The 20970-nt window shown below is 27.9% G+C and overlaps 2 protein-coding genes across 2 annotated transcripts; one reads left to right on the top strand and one right to left on the bottom strand.

Moving 5' to 3' along the window:
• The first annotated feature begins 621 nt into the window (after nt 1-621).
• On the top strand, nt 622-8269 carry LOC101511899 (calcium-transporting ATPase 4, plasma membrane-type-like). Its single transcript, XM_004504032.4, has 7 exons — nt 622-931; nt 3492-3546; nt 3650-5595; nt 5683-5841; nt 6155-6326; nt 6603-6901; nt 7648-8269. Exons 1-7 carry the CDS (start codon nt 758-760, stop codon nt 7957-7959), a joined length of 3117 nt encoding a protein of 1038 aa, XP_004504089.1. The 5' UTR covers nt 622-757; the 3' UTR covers nt 7960-8269.
• Nucleotides 8270-8376: 107 nt separating this feature from the next.
• LOC101511569 (UDP-URONIC ACID TRANSPORTER 1-like) lies at nt 8377-10842 on the bottom strand. Its single transcript, XM_004504031.4, has 4 exons — nt 10242-10842; nt 9562-9665; nt 8860-9088; nt 8377-8693 (listed from the first exon to the last, which is right to left on the bottom strand). The coding sequence occupies exons 1-4, from the start codon at nt 10728-10730 to the stop codon at nt 8547-8549; spliced, it is 969 nt and encodes a 322-aa protein (XP_004504088.2). The 5' UTR covers nt 10731-10842; the 3' UTR covers nt 8377-8546.
• Between the last annotated feature and the right edge of the window lie 10128 nt (nt 10843-20970).

Here is a 20970-nt window from a genome sequence, read left to right as displayed (position 1 = left end):
CGCTCTTCCACCACCGTGAAAAGATTAATCCTCTCTCTCACTTCTAATTTGTTCGTATCTGCATCGGTGTCATATTGGTGTCGTCGATTACACACCATCGTAGTGGCGTCGTTTTTAAATTCTTCTTTGATTCTTAATGATTGTTAACCATAAAGAGAAATAATGTAGAATATATAAGAGAATCTACGAACATCGGCATAAGGAAAACATAAAAAACACAGAAAAACTATACATTAGAAAGATAATAGAAAAAGAGAAAAAACTTGATTTTTTTTTTTTATATAATTTAATAATGAATATTAATTATTTTAAAACAAAAAAAATATAAATTTCAAAATCTGATTATTTAAATTTAAAATACAGTCAAATGATGTATGATTAAACTATTTTGATGATTGAATTCTCATATTAAAAATACTAATCCGGCATCATGTATTTCAAATTCGCAATTATAATATTATAAGGCATCCTTTGACAAAAAGAAGAAGAGGACGTGACTTCCTTCCATTAATTTTATATATATAAAAAAGTCTTTGAATATAGGGTAGAAGAATAGTACTACATCTCAATCTCATTATTTTCCCTCTTGCTGCGTCTTTTTAAGCTTTCGAACGAGCAAGTATACAACTCTGTATGTATGTATTTATACACAAGCACCGGTGTTCAAAAATTCCGCGGTTTCCGTTCTCACGTTGGCCTCTTTAATTAATTAACTCTATATAAATCTATATCTCTCATTCGATTCATTGGAGGAGCAATGGAGATGCGTTTGTTAAAAGATTTCGAGCTTGACCCCAAAAATCCATCCGTCGAAGCTCTCAGAAGATGGAGATCCGCCGTCACTCTCGTCAAAAACCGCCGTAGACGATTCCGTATGGTTGCCGATCTTCAAAAGCGCTCCGAAGCCGAACATATTAAGCAGGGGATCAAGGTTGGTTCTCTTCTCCTTTCCCTATTTACCTGTCTCTTTCACCGCCATAGCATAATAAGCTCATATTCATGAAACTTCCAACACACTTCAATGAATAAATAAATCAAGGCAGATATAAAATTGACTAGAAAAAGGTACTCGCAATATTGTTACTGGGCGAAAAGTATATAAAGGATTTTATCATTGTTGTTGTTGTTGCTGAATAGCATGTTCGTACCAACTGTCTCTATAAAAAGGAGAGTATATATTATCTATTGTAAGTGTTCTCATTGAACTTTATGCTATTTATTATATATGTTTTTAAATCATAAACTGATTTAATTTGTTATATTTGTGCAAATAATTTAAACATTATCTTACGTAGTTTTTTAGACTGTATACTCTGTTTTGAATATTTGTAACAAAAGATGTATTTTTTGCACATAAATCTCTCCATGCAAGTCAGGATTTTCACACTAGTTATTAATATTATTTGTAAAAATCAGTACAATAATCTATATACTTACGAAATAAATATTCAATCATATTTTTTTGTTTTATTATGAAAATATAGAATTTTGAGTAAAAATTGAAAATATAGATTTTTTATTATAAATAAAATTAGACTTTTTTTTTTCTTTCTAAAATAGTATTATAATTTAATAGATTGATGAAATATAATTATAACTTTTTTTAAAATTATTATATTTTTAATCTCATTGAAAGTCCTAAAGTCTCTAATTAACCTGTAATCGCTCTTGTGATGACTTGAAGTATAATGAATGTAAACATTATTCATATCTGCGATGAATATATGTACTATGTAGATATACTTAAAGACAAATATAGAGATGGATATATATACTTAAATTATAAAAGAAATATTTTTAGCATTTAATTTTATTCAAGGTAGTAATTGGGGAAACCTGGAAATTTCCTCGAAATTTCCCAAGCAAATATGGGAACATTGTTTGAGAAAGGAAATACTAATAAATTGGATGACAACTAGTGGGACATAGTAAACAAGTGAAAGTGATTGTAGTATTTAGCAACTTTTGAAATTGAGATTTGTATGGCTTTTGTTTCAAATCATTTATTAGTTTTTTGAAATTTATTTTGTTTTTATCTTTCGTGGATCTTCTTTATTTGAAAAATAATAATTCACTTGGAAAAGGAAGAGGATAAAAAAGAATCTATATTATTAAAGGAGGACATGATTCCATAATAACTTTCTTGACACGGAGGGTACTCAGTCACGTATTGTATTGCATTTGCAGTCTATTAGGAAATTATCTAGATGACATAACATAACTACCATTGACTTCTTTTCTTGATTTTATTTTTTGGTCTTGAATTGACTAATGTACTTCAATTCTTAAAACGCGGCTGGTTGAATGTTGGATTTGATCAAAGCCACGCAATAATTGAAAATTTTGCATGTAAAGTGGTTGCCGCCAAAAGTTTTGCTTTCAACAATGGCGGTTGCTGGTTGGTTTGGAGAGAGTTAATATTTCCTTTTCGGTTATTTTACTTGCTTCATTCCGCGGCTTTTTTCTTTTGAAAATTGACCACCAACGGTAGACTCGATACATCAATTTTTTTTACCTACTTTTACTTATATTTGAGACTGAAGGGAGTAGCTCTTTATCCGAGAGTTATCTTTTATAAAGTATCACATTAACAATAAACTTAGGCGGATTCTACGGCGGACTATTTTGACAGTTCGACAAAAGCAAGAGAAACGAACATGAATTGAATTTTAAGACACACATATTATCTTTTCCATTTTGCCAAATCAACACCAATTAGATTACTGTTTTAGCTATATAAACTTCTACTTTTGGAAGGTGATCATCGTTGATGTTTAAGACGATTTTCAAATACCAGGTCATGGAGGACCACCTATCAAAATAGTCCACTGTATAACTTGACATAAATTTATATAAAGGTATATTTTATAATAGGAAAAAGTTCTTCTAAAATGATCATGTCCACCCAAATTTAGATATTTGTGGGTTATGATTAGTATTGTGCACTTTAAATTGACTCAAAGGTGCATATAGCCCTACTTGCTCATTCTACTTAGAAGCTTACTTTAGAGGTGTTTTAACTTTTCTAGCAAGGCTCTTAAAATAAGAGGATTTCCACTTTATGAAATAAAATAAGATAAATCAATCATTGAATATATTATCCTCTAAAGGCAACATACCTACCTCAAAAAAGACTAATGGGCTGGAACCTTTATGTATGCCAATGGATTCAAGCCTTTAATTACACCAATACACATATAATTTAAAGATTTCAAAATAAAAATTCAACAACAACATTATTATATTTATTGTTGTTGGTGGTATTAGTATTGTGTTTTTTTTTGTTTACTAACATATACTTGATACTGCCTGAAAGAATTTTGCTTACAAGGTTCAATTTTAACATCGATTTTACGAAATGCCTTTAAAGTAACAGGATATGAGATAATGTATTCTGACTTATACATATAATTAAGTTATACCATCATTATGTATATATTGTCAATTCCTTAGTACCCCTCTGGCTATATTAACTTGATTTACTCGATCAGGAAAAAATTCGTATTGCTCTCTATGTTCAGAAGGCAGCATTGCAATTTATTGATGGTATGCTACTCAAATTTCAGTAGTTAAAGTTCATGACATTGCTTTAGAACTAATCACTTTCCCTTCAACTGCTTTTCTTAGTTCATCTGGTTTTCTTATGCAGCTGGCAATCGAGTTGAATACAAGCTATCACAAGAGGCAACAGAAGCTGGTTTTGACATTCATCCCAATGAAATCGCTAATATTGTTCGAAGCCAGAATTATAAGCACTTGAGTAATAATGGTGGAGTTGAAGCCGTTGCAAGGAAACTGTCGGTTTCTATGGATGAAGGTGTCAATGAAGCAAGTATAGATTGCAGACAACAAATCTATGGGGCCAATCGTTACACGGAAAAGCCTTTGAGAACGTTCCTGATGTTTGTATGGGATGCATTGCAGGACTTAACTCTAACCATTCTCATGGTTTGTGCTGTAATTTCGATAGGTGTTGGGATTGCCACTGAAGGGTGGCCAAAGGGAATGTATGATGGTGTTGGAATCATACTCAGTATATTCTTGGTAGTAATTGTCACTGCTGTCAGTGACTACAAGCAATCATTACAGTTCATGGATTTGGACAAAGAGAAGAAAAAGATCTTTGTTCAGGTCACAAGGGATGGGAAAAGAAAGAAGATATCAATTTATGATATAGTAGTTGGTGATATTGTTCTTTTGTCAACTGGAGATCAAGTTCCAGCTGATGGAATTTATATATCCGGTTACTCTTTGCTTATCGACGAATCGAGTTTGTCAGGTGAGAGCGAACCTGTATTTATAAACGAAAAACACCCTTTCCTTCTCTCAGGAACTAAAGTGCAGGATGGTCAGGGAAAAATGCTGGTTACAACTGTTGGCATGAGGACTGAATGGGGAAAATTGATGGAAACTTTAAACGAGGGAGGAGAGGATGAGACTCCATTGCAGGTGAAATTGAATGGAGTTGCTACTATTATTGGTAAAATTGGTTTGGCTTTTGCCATTGTGACATTTTTGGTATTGACTATAAGGTTTCTGGTTGAAAAAGCTCTTCATGGTGAGATTGGTAATTGGTCTTCAAATGATGCAATGAAGCTACTGAACTTCTTTGCTATTGCTGTAACCATAATAGTTGTTGCGGTTCCTGAAGGATTACCACTAGCTGTGACTCTAAGTCTTGCTTTTGCTATGAAAAAATTAATGAATGACAAAGCACTTGTGAAACATCTTTCTGCTTGTGAGACTATGGGTTCAGTTAGTTGCATTTGCACTGATAAGACAGGTACATTGACTACTAACCATATGGTGGTTAACAAAATATGGATAGGTGAAAATACCACCCAGTTGAGAGGTAATGAGAGTGCAGATGAACTGAAAACAAGCATATCTGAAGGAGTTCTAAGCATCCTTTTGCAGGCTATATTTCAAAATACTTCAGCTGAAGTAGTCAAGGATAACAACGGAAAGAACACGATATTGGGTAGCCCAACAGAATCAGCATTATTGGAACTTGGCTTGCTTTTGGGTTATGATTTTGACGCACGCAACCGCAGTAAAGCTTATAAGATACTTAAGATTGAGCCGTTCAATTCAGTTCGGAAGAAGATGTCTGTACTCGTCGGTCTCCCTGATGGAACGGTCCAAGCTTTCTGTAAAGGTGCATCTGAAATAATATTAAAAATGTGTGACAAAATTATTGATTGCAACGGGGAAGTAGTTGATCTTCCTGCAGATCACGCGAATAACGTCTCAGATGTTATAAATGGCTTTGCATCTGAAGCTTTAAGAACTCTATGTTTGGCTGTCAAAGATATAAATGAAACTCAGGGAGAAGCTAACATTCCTGATAGTGGTTATACTCTAATAGCTATAGTTGGAATCAAGGATCCTGTACGCCCTGGCGTTAAGGAAGCTGTTCAAACTTGTATGACAGCTGGAATAACCGTCCGCATGGTCACTGGTGATAATATAAATACAGCTAAAGCTATAGCTAAAGAATGTGGTATACTTACCGATGATGGTGTAGCGATAGAGGGACCAAGTTTTCGTGACTTGTCTACTGAGCAAATGAAGGATATCATACCAAGAATCCAGGTTCTTATTTCATTGTATATTTTGTGACTTTCAAAATTATCTTGAAATACTTAACTTTCTGTAATTTGTGCTTAAATTTGGTATCAGGTGATGGCACGGTCCTTACCGCTTGACAAGCATAAGTTAGCGACCAATTTGAGGAATATGTTTGGTGAGGTTGTTGCTGTTACTGGCGATGGAACAAATGACGCTCCTGCTTTGCATGAAGCAGACATTGGACTTGCCATGGGCATAGCTGGAACCGAGGTTTGTGCCTCTTCTTTACTATGTCGATTCTGATTTATGAGTTCTGTCAGTTTAGTGTTAGTATTGTATAATTGTCATGCATTATGTTTACATGCATTAGATGATATCTTTTGTTATTATAATAACAACTTATGTTATATATTTAAAAGTTCTTTCAATTTTTCTTGACTCTATAGATTGTACAACTATACTTCTGATATTTGTTTAGAATTTAGACCTTTATACTATTTGCTTAGGTACTTTTTAGATGCAATCCTTTTATGCTATTGATATCTAATGAATTGTTTTTTTGGGACATTAACACTGTTTACAGGTTGCCAAAGAAAAAGCTGATGTAATTATAATGGATGACGACTTCACAACTATTGTCAATGTGGTGAAATGGGGACGGGCAGTGTATATAAACATTCAAAAATTTGTGCAGTTTCAATTAACAGTTAATATTGTTGCACTTATTATCAACTTCTTCTCTGCATGCATCACTGGTATGTTGTTTTTTAGATTTTTTTTCTTCTAAGTTCTGTTGAAATCTTTCGAAGAACATAGGCGATAATAATTTGTGTAAAATAGTGTAAAATATGAGTAATTTTTGTGTGTCTAACGAGATCACCCCACCTTCTATTTATAATGGTGTTACAATAATTACATTCAATGTTTAGGAAGATATTGGACTACTAATAATTAATCTAAAATGTTGCATAATCAAAGAATAAAATAAAAAACATATACTGAATTTAACATATAGTGTTCCTTATTTTCAGGGTCTGCACCACTCACAGCTGTTCAGTTGCTTTGGGTCAACTTGATTATGGATACTCTAGGGGCTTTAGCTCTTGCTACTGAACCTCCCAATGATGGACTATTGCAAAGACCCCCAGTTGGAAGGGGAACAAGCTTTATCACTAAAACCATGTGGAGGAATATCATTGGTCAAAGTATTTATCAACTAATTGTACTTGCGATTCTAAATTTTGATGGGAAGAGGCTACTCAGAATTAGTGGATCAGATTCAACTGAAGTGCTCAACACTTTGATATTCAACTCCTTCGTATTTTGCCAGGTACTAATGTCTTAATATTTTTTTTATAGACAAATGTTTATAAGTTAGCGGGTATGTTAGTTTTCAAGATTCGTCGATGGTGTAGTTAAATCTATCATGAACTAACGAAGATCTTTCTCGTTTGAACATTGAGAGATTAGACTACCAATTAATGTTTTGCAATTCATCAAAATGTCAATAACTTAAACACCATTGTAATTCATTTTTAGACTTCAATATGTTACTCATCCTTGCAAATATAATATTTTTGGATTTGGTCTCTATAAAAATATATTCGCTAGTTAGTCCTATGAAATTACAAATACAAAATATGTGTTTAGTTACAAGTAGTGTGATTAAAAGCTTATATAATTTTAGATTTGGTCTCTATAAAAATATTATTCGCTAGTTAACCCTGTGAGATTACAAATACAAAATTTGTGTTTAGTTATAAGTAGTGTGATTAAAACCTTATGAAGCACTGACACATATGTGAACATAAAACACAATACTAACAATAACACGTAGATGTCAGTAATAATTTTAAAAAATAGAATATATTAGACATGTGAATACATCTTCAATTTGAAGTATCAAGTATAAAAGCTTATGATTTGTAGCTATGGTTGCTCTCATGCAGTACCTATGTCCATCAAGTTTGAACAGAAATACCATAACACGGCTCTTATGATAATTTAGTATGGATGGTATAGCACATTGTTTTCTACTTATTGCTTGCTGTTTCTCTTTGTCACCATTTTTTGCAGGTGTTTAATGAGATAAACAGCAGAGACATAGAAAAGATAAACATATTTAGAGGCATGTTTGACAGCTGGATATTTTTGTTGATAATTATCGCCACCGTTGCATTTCAAGTGGTGATAGTTGAATTCCTTGGAGCATTTGCAAGCACTGTGCCTCTAAATTGGCAATTCTGGTTTTTCAGTGTTTTAATTGGAGCAATTAGCATGCCTATAGCTGTTGTCCTAAAATGCATCCCAATTGAAAGAAAAAATACAAGTAAACAACACCACCATGATGGTTATGAGGCACTTCCATCTGGTCCCGAGCTAGCATAAAATTAAATATTATTACGAGAGTATGGTCCTGAATATTTTTGTTCTTATCTAATTCAATATTTTTAGACTTGAATTAAATTTGAACATTGACAAGACCGTCTATCCAAGCTACTTTGTTTTGGCTTGTAATACAAAATCTCAACACGTGCAACATTGATAGTGACTTTTATAATTGCCAAACAGAAAGTAGGGATCTCTTGAACATTATTGCTGATAAGTGCATTTTTGTAATTTACGTAATGTGCCAATAAAATTGTATAGATCTGTAATTTTTAACACTATATTTATGATATAATTTCTTTTAATTCGATTTTGAAGCAGTTGCATAAGATGCCTTTCTTTACATTATTTCAATTTCCTGTATTTTAAAAGTCATCATCCCATAAATTTTTTGGCTCAGTAACTTAGATCATAATGTACTAGTGATAAATAAATATATTTATATGGTAGATACAACAGAACAACTTTATAAAATCACTTCCCTCTTGTCACCCCTACTCCTAGTCAAGTTACAAATAATCTTGATGGTGTAAATAAACTACATTAAAATACATGCGTATGACAATTGGTGAATGTAAGAGATTTGTTCATCTAAACCTCCTTTTTGTTTCTCCATATGCAGCAACTCCCATTACAGTAACACTGTATCCAGCCATGCCAATAAAAGTGACAGGGTTTCTGAATAAGAGTATTGAGATAACAACAGCTACAGCACCTTTTGCATTGCCTAATACCTGGTTAACATAATTTGATAGGAAATTCAGTCTATAAGTTGCACAAATTAACAAATCTAAATTTGCAATAGGAACACATTAACATGAATTATTTTGATTTTGCGTCGAGTTATACTAGTCGATGCACTTTTCTGTAAGTAAGTGCTCATAATTTTTAAAGACAAACCTGGAGTGTCAAAGCACTTGTATGTTTAGTCACCAAGAAGTTTGTTAAGTTTGCTGCGTATGCTGTGGCTGAGTTAAGAAAAAGAAGCACGCCCATAAACTTATGTTCCCTTCCAAGTGATATTGTGACATCTAAAACATTCGGCTCCATGATAAGCGCAGCAGGCAACAAAAGTATGACCGCAATTGGAGACATATAAAGAAGCAGATTCATTGAATTCAACTTCTCCCTGGTAGATTGAAATGGATGCAACATTATAAGCAGCAGTACTTTGCTACTAAGAAAAAGGATTAAGCAAATTTTGGTGTACTAAGGGTCCAAGAGATTATAGAGAGGAAGGCGCCTCTTGTTATAGAAAACAATGAAAATTTTCCAGCAAGAAACATCAGGGTATTAATTCATAAACTATAATGCTCTATCAGTATACTTAATTACACAAACTGTAAAAGGGTATTTTTCACCCAAATGATTTTTAGTTGCTAAAAGTGCAGTTTGCGAAAAATGTAGACTCGAAGAAATGGGATTCAAGGAACATATTAGACAGCAATCATCATCAACACAACTTTCAATTAAAGTGTCATAGACTGCTAATACAAACAAAGAGCTGAATAATAAAATTTAGCCTTTAGAACAGTACTATAACATTTAAAGTAATTAACAAAATGGAAACCAGAATGATAGATATAGTGGAAAATATTTTACCCTTCAGAAGAAAGTAAAATGCTCTGAAGGACAGACTTGAAAGCTCTTGCAGCAGTTGCACTTAGGCACATAATAAATCCAAATAAGTGAAACCCTGGCTCACCCTGCAATCACCAACAAAATATTAAGGCTCTGCAGAATTGACAAAAAAAATTAATACACAAAAAAAAATAAAAAATAAAAATACACCATGCTGATCCTATAACAAATTAAACTATAATGTGGTGTGTGTGGAAATACAGGAAATCCCAAGATAATAGAGAAAAAGAAAACCTAAAAGAGCCTAATTCATGACAATTTATGGAGTAAGGTTTTATATGTTACCCACATGAATAGATTAAACAACAATCGGTTAAGTTACTAAAATTCTAATTGATTATAGAATGCAGATCCAGAAAATTAAAGCTCCAAATGTCACAGATTTGGAAGCAGATTACACTTTCACATTTCAGGTCATATATAAAAATTATATAGATTAGCTCAATTGCACAAACAACCACCAGATCTGCATGAATTAACTCAAAACTATATATCTATTTATAATTTCATTCACACATGAACATAAACACACCTATGTCCATCCCAAAAATTAAAAACACATAAAATGTGATAAATCAAATGCACTAAGCTTATAAATGATTCAAATTTCCATCAAATCAAACAAAACAAAAAAAACATACCCCACTTGCAATGACAACTCCAGCAACAACAGGAACAAGAGCAGCATATGTAATCCAAGCCTCTCTTTTAAAGGTAGCTAAATAAGCAAAAACAGCAGTGAAAAATGGTGTGGTTGCACCCACCGCTTGGTTGAAAGAAACAGCCAAATACCTAAGAGAGATGTTACCACCAACAACAGACCCACAAAAAACAATGCTCAAAGTTGCAATCTTTATGAACTGTGACCTTGATTTAATCATCTGTTGAGGAACAACCTTGAAGAAAACAATGGAGATGTAGCTAAAAACAGCACAAGCTGACATGTGACACATTGTGAGGAAGATTGGGAACTTGAAACCATAGTTTGATAGAAGGTATTTGTTGAGGAGAATGACACCAATGTTTGATGAGTACCAAAGGGATACAAGGAAACATATGAACATGTTTTCTTTGTTGTTTGGAGTCGCCATTTTCCCTGATTTGCCTCCCTGGATTTGCAGTGTGTTCATCGAGATGTCATCATTTTCAACTTACACAAATGAAGATATACAGAGAAAAAAAATTGTCCTTTTTCTTTAATTTTAATAATATTTTTTCTAAGAGTTTCTATTTTATTTACCATATATTTGGTAGGGGGAAATTGTGCAAAAGCTGTACCATATACTTTTTATAAAATTATACCAACTCGTTGTAATTTTGTAGATTTTATATTAAACAAAACATACACTTAACATGTGTTTGGGTTCGTGTTTGTCTATTAGTTTTTATCCCAACGCACTCTCAACGTGAATTTTATGAAATTATATTTTTAAATTTTTATGTAACTCTATATTGCGTAACGTTTTGGACACAATTTAAAATACACACAAAATTAGTACTTTTAAAATCACAATATCAATGTTTGAATTTATTTTTAAAGTATCTTTTTCGCGTCTCAATGTTACTTTGGACATGAAAATAACAAAATTATAAATAATAATTTGTGATTTGTTGTGTAATTAGAAATTATCTAACCGCGATTCCAAATAGACTATGGATCCTAATTTTGTTAAAATTATAAAGTGAATCCAACTATGGAAATTCAACTATGCAAGTACTTACCCCAATTTCTTTAGATGTGCCCTTGTTTTCATTTTCAATGGTTCCTTTGGATCTCATGCTGTAAGAACTATGTGAGCTCATTATTGGAATTTTTTGTTGGTATATGTGCAGATGGGAGAAAAAAAAAAAAAAAAAAAAGGATAGGATCCTACTATTTACAATGATGAGTTCTTAATCTATATTTCACCCTTAAAACATTTAAATTGTTCTCATTCCAATCAACATTAGTGATGAATATATCATTTGAAAGCTTGTGGAATAGAATTAACTCGGGGTTTTGTTGATGTTATTGCTAATATGAAGTAGGCACCAAATTAGTGGAAGAGTTATTTATAGAAAAGTTTTTGTTTGACATTTTCAAGCAACCACTCAAAACATTTGCTAGTTTTAAGATTTCGTTTTGCAATTAATTACAAGGAAAGAAGTGTAGTTCGATCTCTCTTAACCTATTAATGCGCTTTGAATTTGGCACTAATTGTCATTGAAACACCTTTGGGAAATTGGGATAATAACCACAACAGAATAAATTACATCGTCCGATTCAAATTATTGTATATGAAAATTAGTTTTTGATGCAAATTTTTTTCAATTATATTATTTAATTAATATTATATATATCATTTTTAATTTATTATTATCTTTTTTGTATTTTTTATAGTTGAAATACATCAATAATTAATATATATATATATATATATATATAATTTATTAACGTCACTTTTTTTATTTATCATTTTTTTTCTTAATTTATGTATTTGACAATTATTTTAAGATAGAAAAGATGATTTATAAAATATTTTGGTAATCAATCTCATTAATAGAATTCTATTATTCTCTCTGAACCACTGCTTTTGATGTTTACACACTTTAAATTTGTGTCAAAATATTTACTTTCCTTTTTTTAAGACAAAATGTTAATCTTTCTTGAGTAAAAAAAAAAAAAAGAAAACTATCTTTCATGAATCAAAATTCATTTAATGACATTTTCCGCTATACCATTATTTAAGAGTTAACAATTATCTTTCCATAAATAAATAAAAGTTTTATTAACATGTATCTTTAGGATCCAAATTGTAAAAATAACACATAATTTAGATAAATATATTATTCCACGATATTTTTTAAATATTTGATATATGTGATTTTTGTTAGGAGTTTTTATAATAAATTATAGTTTACTCTTATAAATAAATAAAATTAAAAGATAATTTTATAAGTATCATTTTAATTATTTTAAAAACAAGTATAAAAAAATGGTTTTTAATTATATTTACTGCATTTATATCTCTTATTATTGTATTAATCTATATTAAAAATTTTGTTGTTGACATCATCCATAATAAAGAAACTAATTGTTCAGTGAAGATTGTTGTATTAATTTGAATGTTCTGAATATGAACCTATTATATTCAAAAGATAATAATTTTATTTATTAAAAATTTGTAAAAAGCAAGTGACGTGTATGTTACTAAAAAAATGCAAAATTTAGTTTTATTGGACAAAGAATATAGTGTTTTTGGTATATTGATATAAAAATATAGGAGGATAAAATCAAAACAGATATCTTGATTTTAAGGTGTCATTAATAAAAATAAAAAAAATAAAAAAAACATGTAATATTAAGAAGTGAAAAACTAAATTGCAATATTATTTTATTAATAAGTTAATGATAATATGCTTTAACTTATATATACGATTTTTACATTTGAAAGTGAATTAAAATTATATAATATTAAAAAATGAAAATGAATTTTTAAGGTACATTCATAAACTGAATAATTTTAATACAATAATACTTGATTAATAAGTTAATGATAATTTTTATGAATAAAATAGTTATTTGTCAGATTTTTATGGTTTAGAAAATATTATTTCACTGTTTATAAACATTAAATTATTTTTTTATATTTTATCAGAAAAAAAATTAATATTTATTATTATAAATAATAAAACTTTTAGAAAAATATTTTTTATTTAATTGATATTTCTCATAAATAATAATTAATTATTGTAATTTTTAAAATAATAAAAATATTTTTTTTAATATTAAATTATTAATTTAAATATCAAATTTAGTTATACACGTGGGAGTGTAATGTAGAAAGAATTCAAAACAAAATGAAATTATATAAAAGCTTAGAAGGAAATTTGTGAAAATGTGGGGAGCGGTGCATGTCGAAGGCGACACGTAGGACGCTTGATCTCTGTGTTTTGTACGCAATCAATCTACCAACCAATGGAACACACCAAACTCTAATAAAGATAAATGAGTCCTTCTCACCACCGACACTTTCCATTTCAATGGATTAACATCATCGTAGTATTTGAAATATAGAGAAGCCTACTCTATGGATCGATAAAAGTTATAGTTTCATATGAGATACATTATCTACAATTTTGATATATATAAGGTGGTTATTGGAAGGGAATATGCAAATTTGCAACGGGAGAGACATGTATTATTTGACTACCACACACGTTGGTGCTCACCAATTTGGGTCGGATAATGTACTAATTTTTATAAATCAAAATTAAAATATTTTTTCTATAAAATTTTGGAACGAAGTTAATTAATATTTTACGATAATAAAATTGGAGGTTTTTTATATTATATAGATTATAAAAATTAATAATATTAATTAAATAAAAAATAAAAATATGAGATCTAAAAATATTTAAGGCTTATGACAGAGGTTTCATTTTTCACGAGCTTGACTCAATCATCAATATTCCACGAGCTTTTTTGATCATCATTTTTCCAACAATCACTTGATATGAGATTTTTATTTTCTGATAATTTATCTGTTCAACCATTTAGAAAAACATGTTAAAGTTAGATGTAATTTTTAACTTTGTCTTTGTTGTTCGACGCATTTTCGATTTATTTTTTCTTTTTCTTTTTGTTTATTCGATTCTAAAAAATTGTCATAATATCATTGTCATTTCGATTTCAAAGTGTTATTTGTATCATTGTCCCTTCAAATTGCAAGTGGTCTTAGTGACACATTTGATTGTGTAATTCTCGAACGAGAACTACAATTATGGATGGGAATAGGCTAGGCCGTCCGTTAGGGACCTATGGTCTGGCCTACTTATGGTCTGGTCTGATCTGACCTATTTAATAAAAAGGTTAGGTTCATACTGTTTTTAAAACTTATTTATTTAAATAGATCGGGCTCAGACTTATAAAAAAACCTATTAGGCCGGTCTGTATATATTTTATTATTTAGTAATATTATTTATTATTATTATAGTAATAATATTATTTTCTATTTTAAATTCTATCAATTAGCCAATCACTCAGTGAGTATTCCATATTCAGTAGTTGTTCCATATTCGATAGCGATCTCATATTTGGTAGTCATTCCATATTCGGTATTCGTTCAATTAGTCAATCAGTCAGTAGTCGTTCCATATTTGTTTAAGAGGTAATAATGAGTGTGTTTGTTTTAGAAAGAAAAAAATCTATTATTTGATAATAAAAAAATTATTTTTTAGGGTTTAAATATTGTTTGCTTCATATTTTTTAAGAATTGTTTTAAGTAGGTTTTTAAATAGGCTTCCAGACCAGACCAAACTTTTAAAAAGGCCGAGTCAGACCGAAAAAAAAGTCTATGATGGGCTGTATGCCAGACTTAGGCCTAAAAAATAAATCGTATGCCAGACTTAGACCTTTCAAAGCTTGACCTGACCTATTTCTATCCCTAACCACAATATAGTGAGAGTTTGATAGACCTATTAATTTTATTTCTGAGGACGTCTTCATTGATAGTCAACTTGTACAATTTTTATGAGTGTCAAAATGTTTTAAAAAGAACAACTGACTCGTCTTAGTAGTCTCTTCAATAACAATAATGTGTTTTCAAATCATTTTCACATAAAATAAAATAGAAAACAATACTTATTCTCATACAAAAATAAAGGTTATTGTTACTAGATGTCCTTAAGTCATTTGTTAAGAAATAAAAAATATAAATTTTACATTGAAAACAACAAAGTTTAAATTTTCAAACAGTTGAAAATACATCTTTATATTTTTAAATGAAAATTTTCATATTTGATTTTTAACAAATGCTCAAAAAAGCATTTTTCAATAATACTCACATAAGTTAATTTACTTTATTCGTCAATTAATTTTGTTAAATACGTTGAAATATCAAATTAAGTGAGAGTATGACTTATCCACGTCAGATTCAATAATAATGTTTGTCAAATTTAATGTAAAAAATCTATGGTAATCTATAATTATTTTTCCATAAAAAAAATTATACATTTAAAATAGTAAAATTTAAAAGTAAAATGACCACAAATCATTATTAACAGTTTGTATTAATGGAATATCAAGGAGTGGTATCATTTTGAAGCTTTTTTTCTTTTAGATCAAAATATATAGCATTTCAAAGTTACTGATGTAATTCAATATCCAATGTAAATATATAAAATTACAATTTATATTTGTTAGAAAATATATTTTACATTAAAATTTAAATAAACAATTACTTTTAGCTTATATTATATTTCTCAATTCGTACAATAATTAAGTATGTTAAACAATTTAGTTTATATCAACATTAATTAATTTTTTTTGTGAAAACCGTTTTTATTTTTTAAATTTTATGTTCTTAAGTGTTAGTTCAATTGTAAAAATACTTATATTATTAAGTCGAATATAATATATTGAGTTCGAATATAAGAATTCGCAGTTGTGTGTGAGTTTCTTGTAGTAATTATACAATTTCATCTATAGAAAGAAAAAAAGTAAATAAAAAACTTTGTTGAGTGAATAATTATCTATATTTTAAAAAACAATAAAAATACCAAAATTGTGTTTTAATTATTTACAAAAATGTATATTCATTATTTAATATTTCATCTTCTCCTTATTACAATATTTAATTTAAAAGTCTCACATCAAAATAAAACACACACACACATTTAAAAAAAATAAAAATACAAAATAAATGGATCTAAATTTTTAATTTCAATCATCAAGTGTCAACTAATTTTCAAGTTTTATAAAGTTTTATAAATAAACTTTGAATAAAAAACCTACTTATCAACTACTATAGATTAAGTTATAAATGATTTTTATCGTTGGGATCCTAAGAAATAGATTTTGTATTACTTTTCTTATAAAAAACAAATTCTGTTAGTTTTTCCAATAGTAGGCCATACCGAATGAGAAAAGGATCCACCATTAATCAATTTGTCTTTATTTATTCTTCAATTTACAAATCTGATAATCATATTTATTTCAAAAAGATCAAAATCCTATTGTAACAGTTTCATGTTGACTTCAACATGGTTTAATCCGGACCCATACTGAAAGGAGAAGAAGAGCAAAGTGGGGGGGCTGGCTGGCTATGGACACATCTTCCTAACTCTGCCAAAATCTTGTCTGCATGTTTGCCATTAGCCAGCCCACGCACGTTGAAGCATTAAGTTTCAACCATCAATTAACAAATGCAACTTCGCAATGCAATTAAAATAAATTGCAAGAAAATAAAATACCTTTTATATTGTGAAATTTTTTTTTTTATTATAAAATTTTGAATTAATTTTACTTGTTAATATAGAAATAAGATATTTTTAAAATAATTGTCTATATTATTTAAAATAATTAAAATGTCAAAAAGTTACTTTTATTATTTTCAAATATATTATAGAGATAAAGTTAGTTACTGTAATTCGAAATTAGTAACGAAAATTTTGTATATTTTAATATGATATTAAATTATTAATTATTCTGCTATTTTCTTGAGAAAATTTTCATAAAAACTTATCTGATTTATCTTTTCTTTCTAATTTTCTTTTATTTTTCTCTCAAATTCCAAATTAGAATTATCCTCGTGATGATGATGATAATAAAAGAAAACCCATCAAATAATGGGCAATATGTTTGCCAACAAAACTAAGGATATTAAAAAAAAACCAAAAATTGAACAAAATTGAATCGAGCTGAACCAACTTATAAAAAACTGAACTAGTTTTTTCAAAAACAATTTATTAATTAACTGAATTGATTTTTAAAAATTAGAACTAAACTGAACCGGTTTTCAATTCAAAAAAACTGAACCTAACCGATTTTCAATTAGAAAAAAACTAGAATCCAATATGTTTTTTATAAGTAATTATGTAAAATTGGACTATATGAACACAAAAAACCTATAAGAACAAAACAATTTAGTTCGGTATTATCCATATTACAACAATTTAGTTCAATTCGAACAAATAAAACTAAGTTAAAACCAATTTGATTCGGTTCAGAGCAATAAATCAGTTCACCAATTTATAAAATCACTTTGGTTCGATTTTTCAAACTGAAAATTGGTTAGGTTTAGGTTTTTTCGAACTGAAAATCAATTCAGTTCCGTTTTTAAACAGTTATATTCTGAACTTAACTTTGTCCACCCATAAACAAAACTATTATAAAACACAAGACTTTTTAAATATTTTGATATCAAAAAATATTTCAAAAAATATTTAGCCAATTTATTTCAGCATTTTAAAATTCTTTAGTCGATATATTTTAACGTATCTCATGGTATTTATTTATCTTTTTTACAATATTGTTTTATTTATTTCAAGCAATACGTGTCATAATATTTTCTAACTTGCATGAATATTAGAGATGTAAAATTAGTTAGATGTTTGTTAAAAGTTAGTTGCCATAATTAGAAATTATTAGTTTTTCTATTTTAATTTGAGTATATAAATTTCATTATACTTAATAATAATAATATTTATCATTTTATTAATACAAACGTTTGTTTTTGTTTTTCTCTCTTCTATGATTTGATATAAAGATTTTGCATCTATTTTACTATTTTCTATAATTTGATATAAATTTTTTGCATATTCTACCAAAAGATACATGCTTATTAACTAATATTTTATTTTATATTTATGACAATTATTTAATTAAAGAATCTCTCAACAAAGTAAAATAAAATAATATTTATAAAAATAAATCATAGCAAATGGAATAAAAATTAACTTATTAATACCACTAGCAAATTTAATCACGTGAGTAATTTTTATTATATTTAAGTAAATTACCCTCAATTTTTCAATCAGTTTCATATTTTTTTCAACCTAAACCACAATATGCTAAATCACAAAACATTCTAGAATGTCACTCACTAGCAAAGCAATGCCCATATCATTTCGGTTTCCATGTTGTTTCTTTTCTAATTCAAAAATCATGTGATTTAACTATTCATTATCAATTAGGCATAAAAAAGGAAAGCAGTTCCTACCTTGAAGACATCTCAATGCTAAAAAAGGTCAATTGCAATGAAAACTCATGCCATACACATTCGAAATAATTATAGCAAATCACAATATACACACTTTTATCAAAATATTACAATTTTTTGGATATATATAAAATAAAAGTTATAATTGAATATGATCATTTGTTCATGGAAAATAAAAACGATTCCAATTTCATTAACCCACGACTCCTTCGTTGGGAAACATTATTATTATTTACCTGACCGGGCAGTATAATTGTGCACAAAACTGACATGATTATTTATGAATTTGTTAAATACATATTATTTACTGTGAATAGCGATAATACAAATACATGTTTAATATTTTAATTTCACAAAAATATTAAAATGATCATTTATTTTTTTAGATGTATCAAATTAGTTATTTGTGTTTATTACAATATTGTTAAACTATTTTTAGTTTTAACCTATTTCAATAATTTTTAGTTCGAGATTTTTAAATTGGTACTATGAATTTTGTTATCAACCATATAAAAAATAATATAATAAACTTTTATGTGATTTAATAATTAATTTTGAATTTAATTTCAACAACTATAAAATATATTTCACTCAAACTCTCTTTTATTTAATTATTTTTTAAAATTTTGATTGATGTCTTATGTTATTATAATTATTGCAATCAAAAGCTCTTAAAAAGTACACGAATTTATTGAAAAAATTAAGACAATTTTAGATTTCAATTTTGTTGTTTTAAAACTAAGATAATTGGTATACATATTTTACAAATATAAATGACGAATTTGACTATAAAAGAAAGATGAAAGATTTACTTATTACAAAAAATAAAATAAAAGACTAATATCTATTTTCGTATAACTTAAATGAGTGCATGATATATTTTGTCTACTATTTACTATGATTTATGTCCATATTGTTTTTTCTTTCTTTCCGAATGACCATTTTGTTATTTTAGGAAATACATGTAATATTTTAGCAATATTTTGATATTCATTTATTTTTTCAAATAATATTTCATAATTTTTTCACTATATAATTTCTTGTGTCAACATATTTAAAGGCCTGAGATAAATTTTAGTATGGAACATTTCAAAATTTATAATATAAAATTATTTGTTAAATTAATATAATTGATGTTATATAATATTTTTTTATTCATAATAAAATCACTTGATTAAATATTTTTGAGATAATATCAAATTTAAATTAATTTTTATAAGTTTTAATTTTAAAAATATTAAAATATAAGATGTTTTATTAAATAATTTTTTTAAGTGTTATTCATTACGTAAAGTTTTTATTTCTCATAAAAACCTAAATTAGTTGATTCAAGTGCCTTGCCATTGGACTGACCTTGGTCAAGTGAATCTAGATTGAGGGATTTTCGTAAAGAAAATTTAAAGTTTGGACTCTTAATGCTAACAGATTTTATACCACTGACATCTACCTATAAAAAAATAAATAAATATGTAAAATATACATACAAGAGACTATTATCAACATAAATTGGGTATAATAAAAGATAACTTAAATAAGATATGTAATTTCTTAACTTAATTTCAGATAATATTTTAATTATTTTATTTATTTATTTATTTTGATTTGGTTTTTTATTTTAATTTTAAGCGACAATTTAATCTTTAAAATTTGATCTTTTATGTTTTAAAATGTTAACAATATTATATATATTTAAAAAAAATTAAAAATTCAAACAAAACCCATAAAATTAATTATCATATTTAATATAATGTAAATTTTATCAAATGCATAACTCAAATATTCAAATAAACTCATATTTTTATCTCCAAAAACATAAAATTCATCAAAAGAATAAAAATATGAGTTTATTTAAAGATTTAAGTTATGAATTTGATGAAATTTGCATTATATTGAAGATGATAATTAATTTTATGAGTTTTGTTTTAAAATTTTGATGAATTTTTGTAAAAAAAAAAATAACATTGTTGACATTTTAAAACATAAATGATCAAATTATCACTTAAAATTAAAATAAATGACAAATTTGAAAGAAAAAAAAGATTAAAATATTAACTAAAATTAAATTAAAGGACCGCGTGTGTAGTCTAAATATATTAAACTCTCTCAATATAATAAATTCGAGTTTAAATATTTATTTAAAAAATACTCATATTTAAAATCACATATATCTCAAATATAATTTAGTTACCCTAGGAAGGCAAACCAATGAATTTTTTTTTACTATATGGGAACAAAACAACTACTCCGTTTTGCTCATACAAAAACAAACCGACTAATGAGCCATACAGGAAATCTGCAAGATTTGGTTCTTTTTATTAGCATATATTTTGTTTTTATAAAATTAATTAATTAATATATCTTACATTAAAATTTACATATTAAAATACTT

This window comes from Cicer arietinum, chromosome 6, assembly GCF_000331145.2.
Source record: "Cicer arietinum cultivar CDC Frontier isolate Library 1 chromosome 6, Cicar.CDCFrontier_v2.0, whole genome shotgun sequence".
Lineage (NCBI taxonomy): Eukaryota > Viridiplantae > Streptophyta > Magnoliopsida > Fabales > Fabaceae > Cicer > Cicer arietinum.
Note: the sequence above shows the minus strand (reverse complement) of the source record. Positions and strands in the feature narration are given on the sequence as shown.

Excerpts from the sequence above, each read along its gene's own strand:
- LOC101511899 (XM_004504032.4), top strand. The coding sequence starts at position 758 with ATGGAGATGCGTTTGTTAAAAGATTTCGAGCTTGACCCCAAAAATCCA. Across the intron at positions 6,327-6,602 it reads CTTCTCTGCATGCATCACTG|GGTCTGCACCACTCACAGCT; the intron begins GTATGTTGTTTT and ends CCTTATTTTCAG. Across the intron at positions 6,902-7,647 it reads ACTCCTTCGTATTTTGCCAG|GTGTTTAATGAGATAAACAG; the intron begins GTACTAATGTCT and ends CATTTTTTGCAG.
- LOC101511569 (XM_004504031.4), bottom strand. The coding sequence starts at position 10,730 with ATGAACACACTGCAAATCCAGGGAGGCAAATCAGGGAAAATGGCGACT. Across the intron at positions 9,666-10,241 it reads GAGTTGTCATTGCAAGTGGG|GGTGAGCCAGGGTTTCACTT; the intron begins GTATGTTTTTTT and ends TGGTGATTGCAG. Across the intron at positions 8,694-8,859 it reads CAAGTGCTTTGACACTCCAG|GTATTAGGCAATGCAAAAGG; the intron begins GTTTGTCTTTAA and ends TATGTTAACCAG.